Source organism: Anopheles merus, chromosome 2R (assembly GCF_017562075.2).
Source record: "Anopheles merus strain MAF chromosome 2R, AmerM5.1, whole genome shotgun sequence".
NCBI classification, from domain to species: Eukaryota; Metazoa; Arthropoda; class Insecta; order Diptera; family Culicidae; genus Anopheles; species Anopheles merus.
In genome coordinates, this window is record NC_054082.1 from 48,592,237 (window position 1) to 48,610,555 (window position 18,319).

The window sequence follows — 18,319 nt, forward strand, 5'->3', positions numbered from 1 at the left end:
CCTGTGGTAAACAAAGCAGTTCGCAGAAAAGCGCAGCAAAGCAACGTCCATCGAAGAAAGAAACAACGCAAAAAGTATGATTTGCCAGTCCCGCATGGCCAATCGCGACAGTGCAACGGGACAAGAAAAGAATCAAGCAAAAGCAGCCAAAGCTCGCCACGATTGAGGTGCGTACGCTACCGTACGCTTTGCTAATTACGTAAATATAATAATAAGTTTAATAACGCACGGGGACACCCAGGGCGCTGGTGCGAGGTGGCGAGAGGTGGTCGATATATACAGACGCAAATTGAGTGCATTTGGAAAGAGGTGTGAGTAAACAGTAGTGAGCAAAAAGTGATACACGGGGCTGGTGCTTTGTGGTGAAACTTCCCCAAGGTAAGGAAATCGTCCAATTCAGTTTAACAAAACTGCCCAGAATTCGCATCGGATGCCGTGAGTTTGTGTGTAAGTGTATTTTGCGTTTTAGCGATTGATGCGTGGTGGATGAAAAAATGGGCCTGTCCAAACTGGACTACGATGCCATGGCTGTTAGCAGCCTAACAAAGTAGTCTCTGCATTTCTTCCTGGGGGCCATTCCGTCGTAGTGTACATAGAGAGCAGTTTGCAAGGGGTGGGAGTGTGTGCCCGCGACGGGGTTGTTTTCATCGAAACGAGCGAAACAGAAACTACGACGAAACCGATGTTACTGGTCGCTTTCACGCACACATGCAACGGTGTGCATGTACGAGCTACGTTGGTGTGTTGAAATGATGTTGTTGTGTTGATGTTGTGTGTTGTGTGTAAGGGAAAGGGTGTCCGGAACTCCGGAGCAGTGCGTGTAATTCCTACAACAGGAGCGAGAAAGAATGCTGTGTTTTTTTTTTCTTCTGTTTGCAGTATTCTTTTGTGCATTGGAGCTAAATAGAACGTAGTTTGTTTTAATGATTGGGAAACTATCACTTTTGAAAACTCTTCTATTGCTCTTTTCATATATTTTTTTATCTTTTCTTTTACAGGGATATTTTCTCGCAAAACAAATATCCAAAATTTGTCTACTTTTCTGTGGAGTGGTTGGCGTGAAAAAACGCCCGGAATTGTCGGTGGAGGTTTTGACAGATCGCGCATGGTGCTCTGTTGTGTTTAGTGAGCGAACAGCTGGTGGTAAAGAGAACGTACGGTACGGTGTGCGCGGGTGTCTGAGAGCGTGAACAAAGAAATCGCCATACGCAGCGGGCGCAGAACAGAGAGGGCCTGAACCACGCTCCATTGCTCCATGTAGGGCAGAGCGAGAAAGAAACGGAAGAGATTCGAAGGAACCAATACACATGCAAGCAGGGCTAGCAGCAGCACCAGTAGCAGCATCGCAGGCAGATCACAGTAACCAGCCGTTAGAAGCAGAGTCTCTCCGCTGGTGATCCCGACGTTCACTGCTGCCGCCGCCGCCGCTGATTCGGGGCAGCCTTTGTAGCCGTAGCTGGGGTGTGTGTGTTATTAAAACTGCAACGTTCCTAGCCGACTGGGAACGGACAGGACAACCCTTCACCTGCATTCAAAAGTGATCCATACTTCCGCACACACACACACACACCCGCGCCGTCGTAGGTAAAACTGCGAAGATAAGGAAACGATTGAACGAACTTCCAGCACAAACTTGTCGATACAAGTTGCGAACGGAAACCTTCCCCTAAAGCCACCCTCCACGGGTCAGGAGCACAAGCAAACGAAGAAGAACAAGAAGAAGAAGAAGTGATCTCATCGCGAGAAGTGTTCATACTCCGTGCTTATTCCGTAGTGTTGTATGGTGGTGTCCCTTTGTTGGAATAGCATTAATTTCTGTGTTAGCGCTAGCTCTGTGGTGGTGTGGTGGTGTACCCCAGTTTTTCTAGTTTCTGTGACTAAAGTGTAGCGCAAGTGGGGAGCAGGCATTTTAAATCGCGCTCGGAAAGAGTACGCAGCACCTGCAGAAATAGCTGGACATTGACACAGCGCAGAAACCGGGAGGAAAGGAGGGCACACACGCGGACAGCCGAAAACAACGCCCCACACACGAAACGTGTTCTAGCGTGTACAACGTGTCCCCAGGAGTGACGAATTGCTTTGCCCTACCACGGTTTTGGGAGGGCCGTAGTTCGCAGAGTGGCGCGCAGTTTTTTGTTGCGGTTTTCCCCCCTCCCCCAGCGGCGGCTTGCTCCTTGCTGATCAACCCAGTCGTCGATCGTATTTCCGTCATCTGATAGCCGGATCGGCGGCGGATCAGCCACGGACCAGCAGCAACAGCACCATCGTCCGTATCTTTCTGCGTCATCATGCCCTGGTATGCGCCGTGGTCGGACGTGATCAAGAAGAAGATTTGCCGCTTTCTGCTCCAGCGCTATCTGGGCCGGTTTCTGGAGGAGAAGCTGACGCTCGATCAGCTGAACGTTGACTTTTACAATGGCACCGGAACCGTGCACAACGTCACACTGTACTGCCAGGTGAGAACAGAATTAACCCTCCCTATTTTGCCTTTTACACCTATTTTGCCTTTTTTATTTTTATTTTTGCCGTTCCTTGGGAAGTGTCGGTTGGGAAATGTCAATGTTGTTAAGATTGGACGCATGGCCGTTATTTAATGACGATCGATGATATAATGATTGTACTTGTAGTAGTGTCAGAGTATCCAAAAGAATAGAGCGATCTGTATTTTGTCTTATTTTTGTATGTTGTTGTTTTCACTGTCTGGTCCGGACTGAATTGTTCAAAATAACACAGCAACAAACAGAACCAAACCAAATAACATCCCCCCTCTCGATATATGCCAACGGCGTCGCCATTGACCTACAAAGGAAAATGGTCTTGTTTTGATACGCGGAGCGATAAGAAGTGGCGAATTGATTAGATGAAAACGTCGAATAAGAACGCCTTCAACGTATTGAAACGAAATCCAATCAAATCATCATTAAAACACCATCTCGTGGAATGGCAATAGCAGTGTCCAAGAACAGATACACCACATTCTCAGGCTGGAGGCAACACAAACAAGCCCCCAAATGATGCACACTTGCCTGCTGACTAGGCCGGGGTGCTGGTTGGGCCATTTCGCAATTGCGTTGTGTTGTTTTCCGTCTACTTGTTTTCTTTGTTTCATTTGCGTAAACAAACGCGCAGTGTTCCGTGCAGGGACGACACGCGTGTGACGACTGTCAGATTGTTTGCCTTTTCCGTTGTTTTTTCGTATTCTTTATCGTTAGGTCCATTTGGATCAATGATAATGAATAAAACTGTAGTGCAGGTGATGGATGAAGTTGTGCGCAGCTGTGAATGATGAGCTGTTTGATACCGAAGCCAGGAATATAGTAACAAGTAATGTATGTGAACTATTGCTTCCCACTTTTTCGTAAATCAAACAAACTATGGAACGAGCTCTCTGGGCATGGCAATAAAATGGACTGCCGATATCAGCCCGATCCCGTGCCTTGTTTATCAGGCACTGTCTGGGAATAAAACACACCACAGCGCACCCTTTTGCCTGTCGTCTGTTGGCGAATCTGCGACGTAGTGAGTCGTTTGCTTCATTGTATAGCTTTCTAACATTCCTATGTAAAATTGGAATGCAATACGTCTTTGATTAGTCGTCACTGTATGTCGTCGGCAAGAGGCCGACAGGCAGCCGTGAAGAGTAGGAGAAGCGTATTATAATTTTAGAGCTGTTCTCTCCACAACTTGAGTGTGCGGCCGAGTGGTGGAGATCATCGGTCAACTCGATTCCGAATTCGCAAGGGCTTGCAACCCGGCCGCCAGTCGGTGGGAGGAAACAGCTATAAATAGTGCCCAAGGGGTGCGGTAGGAACTGGGGTCCGCGCTACCCCCACCACCACCTAGACAGAGACGCGGCGACATATTTCGTCACGCGGCCGTTGAGTGCACCTTACCTTTGAGGAAGATGTATTTTTCTGGTGTGTGTGTGTATAAGTACCGTTCTCGCCCCAGCTCGCTGACAACAGCACAATCGGTGCAAGCTGAACAAGCCCCAATGCACACTCCCCAGCTGCTACTGCATCAAGTGAAGTTTTGTTTTGATTTGGCCGAAAGATGTCTGCCAGTTGTTTATGGTCACGGCAACAAATCCCTGCCCGCATTCTCCGGGGGACCGGGGCGGGTTGTGTTTGAGTGTAACTGCGGTTGTTGCAACTGATGAGAAGTCGTTAAGGTGTGTGTTGCCCTGGTGGTGGCGGTGGTGGTGGGTTGCGTCGGGAAGGAGAATGTGTTTCCGACGAGTGTCAATTGCGCGTTACCCGGCTGGCTGCGCGCCCCTCCGATGGCGCCGTGACATTCTTGTGCAGCGCAGCAAATGCAAGAGGCTGCAGCGGATTCAAGAGGCGCAAAGTCATTCCGTGAAAGACTTCCCGGTGGCAAGTTATGAATGTGCGAAAAATTGGCAATATATGAGGAAGTGGAATCGATTCCCTTCACAAAACAATTCGAGTAGTTCAATAAACAACATAGCAGTGTATTTTTTATACAACATTTATTGCTATTGCTGCTGCGTTCTTCTTCTATTTGGCGAAACGTCGTCCTATGCGGACATGCCCCGTCCTATACAATACATGATTACGAGACTTAATTCATTACCACACACAGCCGGGGTAGTCAATCGTTGCCATTGGGAGAGGATCCATTCTAGGTTTGAACCCATGACAGGCATGTTATTGAGTCGTACGAGGTGACGACTGTACCACGGGGCCGCCCCCTGCTGCTGCGTTGGATGATACTAATATGTGTCTGGCTTTTAGTGTTCAGAACTGTCCCAACCTACGCACCGATACGTGTGTGTGTGTGTGTGGGGGGGGGGATCAGACACTTTAAGATGAAACGCTTCAATGATTAGACCCCTTCCTCCTTCTGCCTCCGTTCTATGAAGTGGTATACGTAGCTGGTGGGATTGCTTTGTTGCTGATGCTTCTTTTTTTTATTTCAAAGATAAGCTTTTGTTGCTTTTGCGTTGTTACGCTCGACCGTTTATCATGCATCGAAGGTTTGTTTTTCCTGCAACAATTTCCGTATTTTGCGATACTCTTATGTTGCCAGTGGTAGAAGGGTGGTTTTTGCATAGTTTTCCTTCGAAAGAGAGATACCGCTGAGCAAGTGTTGGTTTTGTCTTGTTGCCTTGAGCGAAGGGCACAAGAATCAGCAAATGGTTTGTGTTTTTTTTTTGTTTGTATTGCACCTCCTCAAGTATTGGAATTATTGTTGCGCTTTTGTGTGTTTCTCTCATGCCCAATGATATATAATGATAGCTGTTGGTATGTGCAAGGAAGTTGTTATGGTAAGATATCCAGTACCAGTATCCCTTTTAATGTGTATCGAAGTCGAGGTTTGTTGTTAAAGTTACTGTTTATTAATCGCACGCATTCAGTAACACTTCCCTTAGACCCTAAAATGTACGAAAATCTTGTGTTCGCGTATATTTTTAATTTGCACGGGGTCGGGTGTATGAGTCATATGGTAGTGGTGCAAATGTTTGTCCAACAGGTCCTAAGCAAAGTCTGCTCGTTTCCACATGTCGTCGTCAATTCGCGGCTGCTTTTCTGTTCTGTTTGTATGTTGTGCTGTTTCGCCACTCCAAGAAGCAATCGCAAGAAGAACTCTACACGCAACTCGATCAAACGCTAACTGTGCTCGGCCCATTAAATCCCCGGGGAGGGGAATGATAGGGATGATGGTTGTGGAACGTCGGCTGATTGAAACCGGTTCAAAGATCTTCTCTCTCTTAGCCGCGGCCAATGGAAGGAGTGGCGTTGATGAATATGATTTGGGGTTGATTTTTTTGTCCATGCTTGGTGTGTCGGGGTCCCTGTCCGCTTTAAACTCCATCATGAAAGTTGATGCTGATCTCACCCTCAAAATTATTGCTATTGGGTTTCAGCTTTGGTTTTATCGCTAAGCGCTATCGAACATCGGGTTGTTGATTGTTGTTTTATTGAATGTTTGTCTCGTCACGCAGCTGCTGACCGATTGCCCCAACACTAAGTGAGCAATAAAGCACTCGATAGTTTAATTGAACATTGGTGTGCACATAATAAAACTAACAAATGCGTTTGAACTTTCTATTTCGCACGAGGAGGAATGATTGTATCATTAAATTGTACACTATTCACCTTATTCGCGGAGGGTAGTTTAGTTTTGTGCTTTTCATTTGTTTAGCTTTGTGAGTATCGTGTAAATCAAATCATCCCTCGTTCGTAGAAAGAGAGAGAGGTATCCAATCGCAAACCTCATTCTGCATCATGTATTCTTTGTATATTTTCCCTGCAAATTCCAATTCGCTCTGCTGTTGCTCGTAAAACGTCAATATCTCGAATCCAAAACACCAATATCGTTTCCTAACCATGCTGCCACTTCCTTTGCCTCGACCCAGACGCGTGCCAGTCGTGTCAAGATTGCGGGCAGGGTCATGTGAGTTCAGGTGTTTCCGGCTCGTCTTCCTAAATAACACCCGTCGTCGTGTTTGCGCCTGGCACAGTCCGCGCTTTTTTGCCCACAGTTCCGGTGTGGAAAATGAGACAGTATCAAACCTCCCTCCCCTTCCCAGACTGCTAGGGGGGATGGTACATGGGCTGGTGGCTGAACTATTGGCTCTCCAACACACAGTCCCGCGCTCGTTTAGTCTCGTTTGAACTTGTTCCTTCTGTCCAACTTCTCTTTGTTCGTTTACCCATTCATCCAGACGATTCCTTCGAGCTGCGTTGTGTCCCTTCTCTGTTGTCCCGTTTCCCCGATGTTGAGGTTGATGGGTAGATTTTAGCAAACGTTTGCTTTACATCCTTTTCTCGCTATCTGATGTAGCCGGTGTGCTCTCCTCCCTTCCCCACCGATTCGATTGATAATCGCAGACCATCCTGCCCGCGACCATACGTTCGGTCATTGCCGTCGTCTGCGCGGTACATGACACCGTCAATCTATGGCCGGAAAGGTTAATCCACGGCGTTGGTAGTGATTCCTCAACTCCTCACTGTTGACCGTCAAAATCTACACACCACGCGTCATGCATCGATACCCGTTCTTTATCACAACCGTGCCGTTCGTCTTTTGAGGAGTCTTTGTTTGGATAGTTCTCGCTTGAAAGGACGGGCAGTGGCGGCGTATTCTTCACACTGGTTTTGTGATTTAGTGTAAAGTAAAGTAAATCCCGAAAAAACCATATCCATTGAAGGTGTTTGATTGGATAGCTAATAAAATTCTTAAAAAGACAGCCTTCATTTATACGATTTATAATATTAAAGTTTTGCAAATTTCCCTCCACATTGCCCTTTTTATCTCGGTTGTGCATCATAAAATAAAGTGCAATTTGCCGAGTCTTTCACTGAGGATGACTCATGAGAGAGCCAGAAACAAAACAAAGTTCAGTGTTTGCTATTATTTCTTCCTCCCGTCTTCTGTCTGATGCTATTATGGTCGGAGGGCTCTCTTTGTTTTTTCCCCTCCGAGACCTCGCTTACCACGGGGAAGGCGTTCGTTCGCCCCCGTTTGTGTGTGAAGGAATAGGTAATGCAGGAAGAGAGCATTCACACAGCATAGATGAAGCGCATCGTTTACACAGTGAGTGCATGTGTTTTTTGTTGTTTTGCAAAAAAAAAGAAATAATTATCCTGTGTATGGGTATGTGTTTGTTCGTTTATTTCTGCACAAAGGAAGTTGGGCAACGATTCCCGTCTTCCAAAAAGTTGTCAGCAAGAGACGCACCGAGGTCATTAATAAATGCGTCTGGATATTGTTGAAGCGTTGCCGGATGCATTTAATTTCCATTTTTGCTCATACAATTAAAAAATCTTTTTTTTTACTGGCTAGTTCGTGCTGGTTGATCTTAGCTACTCTTCACATATATAAATTTGGTAAATTCGCTCCATTATTTTATGCATTTGTATTATTTTTCAAATTGTAGCTCTGTTATTCTTCAAGGTTCATAAATTATTTATTATTTGGCTGTAGCTTAATTTAATAAATAAAATTTAAACCCACTCTCGAATAAGCCGTGTACACAAGTCACCGTAATCAAGTGCAGTAAACTTGTCTATCCACATTGCTTTCTTGTTCATCGACTGCTTGCCAATCACATTAATGTGCTGCGAATGGTTCGTCCCTGTCTGGGGGTCAAATTCATTACCAGTTTGATGGGAGACGGAGGGGGGAGGGCACCATTCATGAGTCGTGATAAATCAATCCATTTTCGAGCGAATTTGACAAAGCAAATTACTTCTGCTGACAGAGTGGTTTAATTAATATCGCTTTTTTGTGTACCACCATCTTAACACTTTGTATTACTCTCCTCGAACTCCTCGCGGCTACCCACACGACCGGCGGATCATCCATCCCTATCAAAGCGCCTGCAAATGCAACAGATCACTCCTTGCCACACTCCGCCGGACTGTGTTTACTAACAAAGCCTCTCGAAAGCCCGACCGTCTGGCAGTGATACGGAGTTGAAAAGCCATCCAACACCTACCCTACTACCCTACTTCGTTGGATGTGATACTGAACAACACAGCCCAGCCACACATGTGTCGAAGTAGTGTCCGAGCCGTCAACAATTTGCCCCGCGAGACCCAATAGACCCAGCATCATAGTCGTTATCTGTCACGGTTACTCTCACTGTCTGCTTGCTCCTCCCTGCTTGCTCTGGGAAATGCTCTGGACTCCCTTTTTTCGTTTCTATTTCACTGATTTGATGCTTTTGTCGTACGCGCGTGTCACGGACAATCGGTTAGATCCAGGGATGTTTTATGCCACGTCAGTCGGGATGGGTGATGGGACCAAGGGGCAAATTGTGGTACTGGTAGCAGCCGTTCGTTCGGGCGACTGTGGTCGATGCGCTTTATTCAGCTTGATTTGCAAGTTAGGGGGTGAAAAAAGCGCCTTAAAAATTAAGTCAGCGTTTGGTGGTTGTAGTTCGTGGAGTAAAATTATCATTATTTAAAATTCATATTAATAATAATAGGACAAAAAAATAATTGTAGAAATGAGATAAATCTTCAATGCTTTAAAGGTTGTTTTCCCCTATTCCACGTGATTCCACAGATGTTTTTTTTTAAATGTCGGTTTACTCCTACATTACATTACATTCCAGCACGAGTCTTTTTGCTGCTCGATTAATTTTACAGCAGAAATGTATTACATTTCTTCTCCCGTCCATAGCGCTTCGTGAACATTATGGACAAGCCCTTGGATGCGTTTAACGTTCGTTCGCCATCGTTGCGTCTCCCAGCTGTGCAGACTGAACGGTGCCAACTGTGGTGCTGGCATTCACCATTTGACGCCAGTCACACTACACTTGGAAAGAAGTTTCTTCCACTTCCGTTAGGCCAACGCTGGCAAAGGAAAAGTGCAATGAGTTGCTTAGAGGAGTATGAAGCTGTACTGTGTGTGTGTGCGAGGTTATCCGAACAAAGGAAACTAATCATACACCTCATGTTATCGAGGCTTTCACTTCCCGATCTCCCTTTCGCTGCGCGCTGTTGTGTTGGATATCGAGACCGACACCCGGGACCACAAATGCTTGTCACAGCGAAGGGAGCAGACTTGAAGTGGAGATACAAACTCACGCATATCATGCTTTGCATCAACAATTGCAATCGATTATTGAAGGGTTTTAAGCAGTTGGAGATGTTTCAAGCTGTCTTGACGTTTGTTTTACTGGCATATTCCTTACAGCTACGTTCTGTGTGGAAGCGTTTGATCGTGTATGTGGGGTATGACATAAATCACGCTATAAACCGTTATTGTTTACTACCGACCGTTAGTGGTCGATTGCGCAGCCACCTTAAGTAGAGTCGACGCAGCTAAAAGGTCATAACAAATTGCAGCAAAACAGTCGCAACACTTCCACTACTGCCGTTTCGATTAGTTCTAGCTTGTAGTCAGCTTGTCGTTTTCAAGCTCGTGAGACTTTGGGAAGTCTATGTCGCACTTGACACGTTTGGATTTATGTTAGTGCAACGAAACTACTCAAAATATGGTACACGTCTTCTTGCACCAGTTTGTTTCACCGCAAGGTCAAGGATCCCATCGTAAACAAGAAGTAATTGCAGATGAGTTACCATGCCTTCGATTGATAACCATGTTTGGAGGTGCCTTAAAGGCTTCCTGATGCAGCTCAAACATGCAAAACCCAGCGCCACCAAGTTGAAGGTTGCGCCGCGTGTGTGATCGCGATCGCGCGCTTGTAGTGTTCCACCGATATACACACACATACACTCTCACACAGAGACCGACCCCCACGGTACAGTGCCACACACAACCGTACATCGTACACGCGAGAGGGAGGTAAGCGCGTGCGCTTCATTAACAGCTGATTGCAGCAAACAGCCGTTAACAACGGTCGCTCGATGAGAGCGGACTCCTCGCTTTGCCATGGTCCGGGTCGGCGACGTCTTGCCCGCCGCTGTTGCGGATCGGATGACGGCCGTAAGGCGGGCGGTGCTTGTGCGTCGAACAGTCTTTTGCCTACAGCAGCTCCTTGAACCTGGGAAACTGGCATGTTTTTGCTTGCCACTGTGTGTGTGTGTTTACGTCCACGTACACGGCTTGACAGTAGCAGTGAGTTTGTGAGCAGTGTGTTGGCACTGGTAGGGGTGTAAACCGGCGCGAATGTGAGTGTGTAACCATCGGGGGGCGGTAGTAACCGACAGCAGGCTGGTCCGGTTCTTTGCGGCCAGTCCAAAAATGGAACGAAAACCTTGTAAGAGCGCGGCGCAACCGTGGAAAAGTCATCAGTTCTCTCGACTGCGACGCAAATTCACTTCACTTCTCGCATCCGCGCGGCTGGTGCGCGAAATGCTCTGTGCAAGTGGACGCTAAAAGACACGCGTTGTTAGTGTGCGCCCGCTTGAAAAGGTTGAATATTATTTGCGTTCAAATTTCCGTCCCGATAGCTCGCGCTTAGACACGCATGCGACACTAATGCGATGCGTACCCCTTTTGATTGCGACTCCCTTTGGCTTCGGTAAATGCGTTCTGCGCAAAACCATGTTTTTTGTAAATACAAGTTGGGATGGAGTTGTGAATGGATGACGTGTCTTCCTCCTGGAACAACACGCCTAAGCAGCAGAAAAATGGAAGTTTGCTCGTATGAACACACGGAATTTGCGTGTCGACATTTTCCTGTCCCACCGACATTAACCTTGGGAGCGGAAATTGGTGCCCCCGTCGGCCGCGTTCTACGTACGTACCCGCACGCAACTCCATTTTCCATGACCATGACTAACCCAAACCTCTCAACCGTCGGAACGGGTGCGGTGGGTTGGGTGAGAGTAGGACCATTTAAAGATACAGGCAAACAGCACTTGCGTTTTATTTCCTTCCGAAATGTTTGCTTTTATTATGTTAGGGGTTTTTGTTTCTTCTATCGTTTTTCCATCAGCTAACTTCTTTCATCATTCGCAATACATTTGTTACAGCTTCTTCTTCTTTATCTTCCCGAAAAGAGAAGCAGCAAACTGTACGATGGGTTTTCCGGATGTTGTGGTGTGTCGTAGGCAAGCAAAGAATGAAATAAAAACTGCCCGAAAAATTGGCACATCGAACCAACTGACCTTGCCCAATCGATGTGCCATTGGGCTAGTAGTGCGCTAGTAGAAAGCGTCGTCTCTCACGTTCACTCGGGGACATGTGATTTTGTTCAATGGAATGGAAAAGAAAAGCATTTTTCTGCTGTACACTGATGTGTTAGAGCTTTTCACAAAAGCATACGAATGAGCGGTGTGCCTCTTATCACAGTGTCGAGTGCTTTGCAAAAACTCTTTGAACAAACATCGCCTTTACACACTTTGCAAAGCAAATCACGTACCCATTTTAACATTAGCCGATTAGAAAGACTTAAAATTTCGATTCTTAGTGGTTTGTCCAATCGATTCGCTTGCTTGTTATTATTCCACACCTTGCTTGCCTTGCAGCAGGCGCATTGATTTGCTAAAGAATCTCATTATAATGCTAACGACACAACGTTGGCCCGGTTTAACCCTGCCACCTAATAAACTGAATTCGGTTCTACATTGAAGACCGATGCACATCCATTTGGCAACCGTTTTGTTTGTTAGTGCCCCCCGAACTAGAAAACACACCGACCATCATCCATCTATCGATAGAATTTAAATTAATAATGCCAAAAAGTACAAAGCGGCGTGCAAGAGATAGAGGGATTCCGGTTGGCCACGGACGGACCGTGATGCGGAGGAGGAAACGTCACTGTAATTGTTATGCAAACGCGTAGAATTGTCTCTCTGCAGTAACGGTTGTGATTAATATGCCACGAGCTTTGGTTCGCTCACGTGTAAGGGGTGCGTTGGGGACGCATGGGAAGGGTTGGTGGGATTGAGCAGGGTGTTGGCACGGCATGTTCTTGGGAGGGTTGCTTTATGACAATTCCGAGTGGGGTTGGTTGATTGTTCCCTCCCGGTAATGTGTTTTTGTAGATCAGTATGTTCGATGTGTCGTGGTGGTTTTGTTTTACCATTTACTGTAATGTGTGTTTATTTACTTCAAAAATGTAACGAAATAAAAAAAAATCTGATATTGGAATTATACAATGATACAGCTTATTACTTTGTGTAAAGTATACATTTCAAGTGCTACACATTTCCCCGTTCGGTGATTTCATAAGAAGCGTTACTTGACTGCAGACCTTCACTCGCAAGGCAATTACCAACTTTGTATACTCAAGTACGGATTGCCCAATTGACACAAAAAAGCGTGATCTAAGGGCTTGTTAAATAAAAAGACACACACACACGCACGCGCACACTGTTGTATGTGTTGTGTTTCCTCAGGCACCGTCCTGTACCACAAACGATATACCCGTCCGTCCTGTTGGATGTTCAGCATTGTTAGTGAAGATGAAGGCAGGGTCTTCGTTGCTTCCTTGTGCCTTGGCTGAAACGTTTTCCTGCGGAACGACTGTAGGGCCGTTCGCTCGTTCGCTCAGTTCTCGTCTAGTCTAAGTCTAGTTACAGTATAATCGGTAGCTAGAGTGTTGACACGAACACACCTTACAGGGTTTTCCAAATCACTAAACATTGTTTTTCACTGCGTGCAAAATCTTATTCCACATCACTTTGATATTTCATTTGCATCATAATCATTTTTAATATCTTCATTATGATTTTCAACTCTTCAACTGTCTGTTGGCATCGTTTTTTCACTGGGTTTTGTAGCGAGATTATATCGCCCGTTGATCGTAGAAGTGTTGAAAGTCATGCTGAAAAAAAATACTATGATGAAAATGAAATATCAGATTGATGTGTAATAACTTCTTGCACGCGGTGAAAAACAATGTTTACACTCGAAAATAGCTTGGAAAACCCTGTATTCTCACCTAGGGAGAGGAGGTTCACCACACTGTAGAGATACGAGTCATGTTCGATGATGATGTTAGTATTATGATCTAGTCCACCACGTGGAATTAACGTTAAAAATTCGGTAGCAAAAAATACAAACAACATAAATTACGCTGCAAAACAAAGAGAAAGCGAAAGATTGTTATGAAAACTCAATACAAAAAATAAAACCCTAGCGCAATAATGATTGGCGTGTCCCACATTGCATGTCACGCTAGCACTATTCCTGCGTTGCTAACTTTACACATCTGTATAGATCAAACTCGTTGAACCGACCGACGACCGACGACCCACACACAAAAGATTCATCTGTGTGGCGATCTCGCGCGCGTACTACGATGTTTGCACGCACGCACCACGTGGCAGCAGTCTATAGCGACCGAGCAAAACGTGCTCTCCAAACAAAACGCAAGCGATTAGCCGTGGCGTCTCTGGCCGAGATGCTCAAATCGTGGCGAAGGGAGCACACACTGCTTCCTGCCTTGCTCCACGTGCTACGGAAGTGTTCCTCCGTCGCGCAGTACTGTGTGGCGCTGGTCACAACGCTACAGAACTCAAGCGAGAATCACTACTTTTGAATTCACATTCAACACACCTTCTATCGGTTTAAAGACCGTCGTCACTTCCCCCACGCTACCGTGCCGAGTATTCATCGCTTGAAAACTCTTTGCTGACCCTGAGCTCTCCACGGGGACGGAACGCGGAACACATTTGTTTCCATTTCAAACATGTGTGTGTGTGGATGGCCAGCGTATTCATTTTTGTTTCTAGAAACGCGCCACAGCGCCAAAAGCATCAGCACTATGTGGGTGCAAATTGTTGCTTTTCTGTTGTTGTTATCGTTAGCGCAGATGAAGCTGTAACCTTCAACCAATGTTCACTGTTGGCATTTGGGCGGTTGACGGTGGACTTTGGAGTCCCCGAACGGCTTAGCGTTTGTTGACCCGAAAACGTTGTTTGTCCTTGTGCGCAAGATTGGGGCAGTTGGGCATTTAATCAGCATCGACAGTAACGGCAGTAATTCACTACGATATCTTGTTCATTTATAACACATGCACCCCTGTCAATTGTTTTTACTTTTATTTCAGGCCTTAAATGAACTCTGCGAAGCGCAAGGATGGGGCATCGAGGTTACCGGGGGCCACATTGGCTCGGTGACGGTGAACGTTCCGTACGAATCGCTCCTCGCCAAGGACAGCTCGATCGAGGTGTCCAACCTAATGATAAGCCTGCGACCGAAGGCCCGCCCAACCGATGGCACCTCGATGCTGGAATCGATGTGGTCCTCAATGTCCAGCTCGATGCAGCTGGCACAGGAGTATCTGGAACGGGAAAGTACCGGCGGAAGCATAGCAGACGGCTACTCGACCCACGGTGGTCGAGGAGGAGGAGGAGGAGGAGGAGGAGTCAGTGGCAGCGGTGCATCTGGACAACAATTACCCCCGAGTGCCATGGAAGGGTTGGAAAACTTTGCACAAATCATTGACAACGGTAAGCTATTCATTGTCACGGTAATTCGGAATGCAAATGTTTAAAGAGGTCAATGCTATGTGTAACTGCTTGCGGGATGCAAAGTTGACCACAAACATCTTCGTTCGGAGGCCCTAATTTTGGTGTAATTTTGTTCCAAAGGTTCAATGCAAAGCCAACGCTACCTTGATCGTACTCCCCACGTTGAGGAAGTACACAGCACACAACGCAAGCCGCTTAGCGCACATGTTCAGTTTGACCTATTTTAACAGTGCGCAACGGGCAAAGTCGGTGATGATTAGATTGGACGGGGGGCTATCTTTTACTTTGTTGCGCTAGCTGTATTCTTTACATACTTGCTCGTGAAAAGAGGTGTGAGTGTGGAGCGCGATAAGTTGAAAGTTCTTAGGGAACTGGGCCTGGGGCATTTTTGTTGGCGCTGTTTTTATTTACGTTATCTCAGATGTGGCTGTGTGTGTGCGTGTGTGCATTATTGTCTATAATGTGGCGAAACACGCGTAGACCGAGTGAGAACTAGGCTGGGTTTCTTTGCCATCCCTTACGCTTGCGGTCTCAGATATATAGATGCACTTAAGATATCTCACCTTATGTATTGACTGCGTCGAAATTTAAACGTTATCCATCATCAATAGATTACTCTATTTAATACATCTCAACATCTCATTTACAGTGCTAAATAGGATTAAGGCAAAATTGTTTGACACCGAAGTAAGAATAGAGTATCTGTCACCCGAGGGTGACCGAGGGGTAGCTGTGATAGTGAAAATCAAAAGGTAAGCTGTACAACTTCCCTACAACAGTGTTTGTTGTTACTAATGAGCGTTTTTGTCTGCTTGCAGTATCGATTACCAGAATGAAGCTGGTAATGATCCGCCGGACCGTGCCCCCAAAACATCGGCATCGTCGTCGTCGTCCGGTTCGGATGTGTCCGACCACACGGTCACAGGCGGCAGTGGGGGCGGCCGGCAGCAACAGCAAGAGAAATCGTTCCTAATTGCGACACACGCCACCCATCACATTACCATCGAAGGCATCACATTCTACACCGAAGAGTTCCGGATAGACAATCCGCGCATGCGTCGTCGCCAGCAGCAGTTTGCGGGGGCGGCGGATCCGTCGGTACCGGAGTATGCTGCAAGCATGATCGACAGTGAACAGTTCCGTAGCACGATCTCACACATGTCGGAAGGTGGCAGCGGTTCGCCCCCCGGCGGTGGCATCGATGGGGATGGATACTTTAGCTATAGCAACACAACAAGCGCATGTGATAATAGTAGCCCTCCGATTGGCCGTGACGCGGGGGCCGGGTTTTATAGGCGTAGCAACAGCAGCGGCACGGATCGGGAAACGGACCCGAGCGAAGAGGAAGAGGGCCCCGAGAGCAGCGAGGATGAGCTGGGCGATTCGGGCCTGCGGATGTATCGCTCCGGCGAGATTATTGTCGGTAAGATCACCTCCAAGCAGGAGATCCGGCTAAAGATGAAGCAGGCGGACAATTTGCCTGGCCCGAACGTGGAGCTCGAATTGTCGGTGGGCTCGATTCAGTTGTTTCTGACACCGCGCCAGCTACACTCGCTGGTATTGGTTTGTGATAGTTTCTTGGGCGGCAACGAAGAGCCGCCACCCCTCCAGTCGGCCGGGCCGAAGGCGTCCGGTGGCAAGCGACAGGAGGTGGCGTCCTCTGCAGCAGAGTTAGAGTATCAGCAAAATATGACCCGCATGGGCGGCGGAATCGGCATCAATCAGGGCTGGTCGCTTGCCGATCCCATGCAGACGATGATCGAGGAGCAGGCCGAGTTTTTGCAGCGGGACGCATACCGGGGCGACGACGGCGAGGAGTACTCTGAATCAATCATTTCATCCACGAGCTCGATGACCAGCTCGTTCACGTCCAGCAGTACGGCGTCGAGGACGACGGCAACGTCGGCCGCCAGCCGGAGGCGCATGATCGATCCCGACGCAAACGCTGACATTTCCAAGTTCAATGTGCGCGTGGCCGCCCTTGCATTGGTTCTACTGCACGAAGATGTGCTGCTGGAAAGCAGCCAGCTAGATACGATGCAATCGCCTCTCTCCGAAACGAGCGTGCAGCAGTTGCAGACGAAGGCTGATCGGTTCTTCCGCTCCATCGGTAACCTGGGCCTCGGGATTGGCACTAACGACATCAACAATGCCGGACTGGTGCTGGACAGTGGTTGTGACTGTAACCATCTGCGATTGCTTCTCGCACCGCTCATTCTGGAGGGCGATGAGCAGCGGAATCGCTGTGGATCGTTGCTGCGCTTTTCGATTTCAATTGCCCGAGCGGATCTGCGTGAGGTACTGTTGGAGGTTTCGGTGCCGCTGGTGGAGTTTTACCGTGAACAGCGCCCGAGCAGCTCCTCGCTACCGAAGCGGCCCGAAATTAACATCAGCTTCGAGCAAAGTTGCAACGCTTTGCGTGGCACGAGCGGTAAACGGTTTTCGCCTCCCCGTACGAAAATTCACATCATGATGGCTCCGTTCCTGACGGAGTTTGACATTACCATCCTGGATCGATTGAGCGCGCTGCTCTATCAGTCTCCGTTCGCGTCCTACTACCACAATGCGGGAGGCTCTTCACCGGTTGTCCCATCGCCAAGCAGTCCGGGGACTGCCAGTGGTCGCGCTTCCAAGCTCGAGGCTAAAACCGATCTGCAGCTTGAGTCGCTGTCGGTCGACTTCCGGTTGCGGTTCCCCATACCGGACCTACGGCCCATCCACGATCCGCAACGAGTACCCTGGTGGCGGCGCAACGTCCGGCCCGACTTTCTTCTGCTGAAGCTGGAAATGGTGCGCACGGGCATTGCTTTGAGTCCGCATCCTGTGTACGATATTTCGGCGAACGAAATTAAGCTGTTTTACTACGAGGCGGAACCGAAGGGCGCCGGGACTGGCTCTAGTGGTGGTGTAAATATAGGCAAAACTGTGATGCAAGAGAATGCCGCACCCGGGCAGGTCCCGGCGGTCGAGTACCCGCGAATAATAATCGAAATCCCTAGCGAGACCGCGTTGCAAAAAGCACTGGAAGAGTCGGTGCAATGCGCCCCGGAAAAGAGTCCCAAGTGTAGTTCGACTACGAAACCGCACGCATCGAAAGCAGCGGGCGGCACGGGACACCATCGCAGCTACGAAGAGAGTGACAGTGATCCAACGTCGGGCGAGAGTATCGGCGTCACTACCGGCCGGTGCAAGGAGGATACGCCATTCAGCGCGAAACGCGTATGCCGGGAGAGCGATACGCCCCATTCGAAGACATCCACTTCGGGAGTTTCGGACACTCCGGAGACGCTCACGCTGCCCGGGGACACGGACGAAATGAACACGTTCTGTACGTGCGCGATGAAACGTTCGAAATTGCAGATTCGCCTGGATCTTCCCGTTGTTAGTCTGCAGTTGAAGTAGGTTTTCTGATTTGCGCTACACGATTTAAAACTATGCGGATGGTACTAACACACCGT

General features: G+C 47.8%; 1 protein-coding gene across 4 annotated transcripts in view; it reads left to right on the forward strand.

Moving 5' to 3' along the window:
* Nucleotides 1–18,319, forward strand: part of LOC121590163 (autophagy-related protein 2 homolog A) — a 23,278-nt gene continuing 4,959 nt past the window's right edge. The window contains exons 1-5 of one of the 4 annotated variants that reach the window (XM_041909594.1): nt 1–447; nt 999–2,456; nt 14,438–14,840; nt 15,511–15,613; nt 15,680–18,259. In XM_041909594.1, the coding sequence (XP_041765528.1) occupies nt 2,289–2,456; nt 14,438–14,840; nt 15,511–15,613; nt 15,680–18,259 (3,254 nt within the window). In that variant the 5' untranslated portion in view covers nt 1–447; nt 999–2,288. Of the gene's footprint in view, nt 448–598; nt 740–998; nt 2,457–14,437; nt 14,841–15,510; nt 15,614–15,679; nt 18,260–18,319 lie in introns of those variants that run through there. The other 3 variants (XM_041909592.1, XM_041909595.1, XM_041909596.1) reach the window with 3 other exon arrangements.